General features: G+C 46.7%; 1 protein-coding gene across 1 annotated transcript; it reads left to right on the forward strand.

Moving 5' to 3' along the window:
* The first annotated feature begins 617 nt into the window (after window positions 1-617).
* On the forward strand, window positions 618-1,199 carry LOC139696059 (uncharacterized). Its single transcript, XM_071594673.1, has one exon. It carries the CDS (start codon window positions 618-620, stop codon window positions 1,197-1,199), a length of 582 nt encoding a protein of 193 aa, XP_071450774.1.
* Window positions 1,200-1,553: the final 354 nt, after the last annotated feature.

Below are 1,553 nucleotides of genomic sequence, written 5' to 3' on the forward strand. Positions count from 1 at the left end.
GGCGAGAAACAGTACTGCCTGATAGTGACATTAGATATCAAATCTGCATTCAACTCAGCCAGATTGGATCGTATTATGGAGGCGCTCTCCGAAATGGGTGTCCCTGGATGCATACGGAAGATAGTAGGGAGCTACTCCAAAGACCGAATCCTGAGTTATGACACCAATGAAGGTCCTAAGAAGTATCATGTTACCGGAGGAGTTCCACAAGGCTCGGTGCTTGGACCTCTACTCTGGAACATCATGTATGATGGGCTGCTGAAAATTAAAGGCACAAGAGTAGTGACAAAAGTGGCGTTTGCTGACGATGTCGCAATGGTCATCGTGGCAAAGCATGTCGATGAGGTCGCCCATCTCTTCAGTCATTCCTTTGAGATGTGTAGAGAATGGACGGAGCAAATGGGATTAGAGCTGGCCGAACACAAAAAGGAAGCGGTACTAGTCACCAGCAGGAAGACCCTGGAGACTATAACTCTGAGAGTGGGAGAACATCGAATTGCCACCCAGTCATCTTTACGATACCTCGGCGTGCAGATTGACTCGCGTTGAATTTCAAAGCCCAGGTAGAGAGCGCAAGCACAAAGGCAGCTGCAGTTGGGAAGACCCTATCACGGCTCATGCCCAATGTCGGAGGTCCAAAGCAGAAGAGGAGAGCACTCCTGACGTCAGTCACCACATCGGTCATCACGTATGGCATTGCCATTTGGGCCAACGCACTCGCAACCCAGAGCACGCGTAGCAAAGAGACATCCGTGTATCGGCTAAGTGCCCTACGAGTAGCAAGTGGATTCCGCACGATGTCCAAGGAAGCAATAGAAGTCATCTCAGGACTTCTGCCAATCGAGATACTGGCGGAAGACCAGAAGGAGATCTTTAAACGAAGGAAAGCTTTACGAGACTTGAAACACAAGAAAAAAGAAGAGCAACTGAAAACTGAAGAACGTAAAAGGAGTTTAGGCCGGTGGCAGAAAAGTTTGGATGACTCGACTAAGGGCAGATGGACGCAACGGCTGATTCCTCAAGTTGACGAGTGGCTGAATCGCAGTCATGGTGAGGTCAACTATTACCTGACACATGCTATCAGGCCATGGGTGCTACCGAGCCTACCTATACAAATTCAAGCACGACGTGTCCCCGGAGTGCCCATCCTGTGTAGGAGTCGACGAAAATGCGGAGAATGTGTTTTTCTTGTGCCCTAGATACAATGAAGCTAGGAAATAGCTAGAAATGACGATTAAACATAGTATAACACCAGAAGGTTTGACGGAGGTGATGATGTCATCAAAGGAGGCATTGAGAGCAGTCGATATCTTTGCATCGAAAGTTCTAAAGGACCTACGAATCGAAGAGCAGGAGAGAAAGAAGGATGAAGATCGAAGAAAGAAAAATGAAGATGGAAGAAAGAAGAAAGTAGAATGTAGATGGAAGAAAGAAGAATGTAGATAGAATGTAGATAATATAAGAAAGAGAAGATTAGAAGAAAGAAGAGTATTAGAAGAAAAACCAGAAGGAAGATAAGCACCCCGAACCCCTAATCTTGCCGCCAACATCAT

Source organism: Hetaerina americana, unplaced genomic scaffold, assembly GCF_022747635.1.
Source record: "Hetaerina americana unplaced genomic scaffold, ioHetAmer1.1.p SCAF_66, whole genome shotgun sequence".
NCBI classification, from domain to species: domain Eukaryota; kingdom Metazoa; phylum Arthropoda; class Insecta; order Odonata; family Calopterygidae; genus Hetaerina; species Hetaerina americana.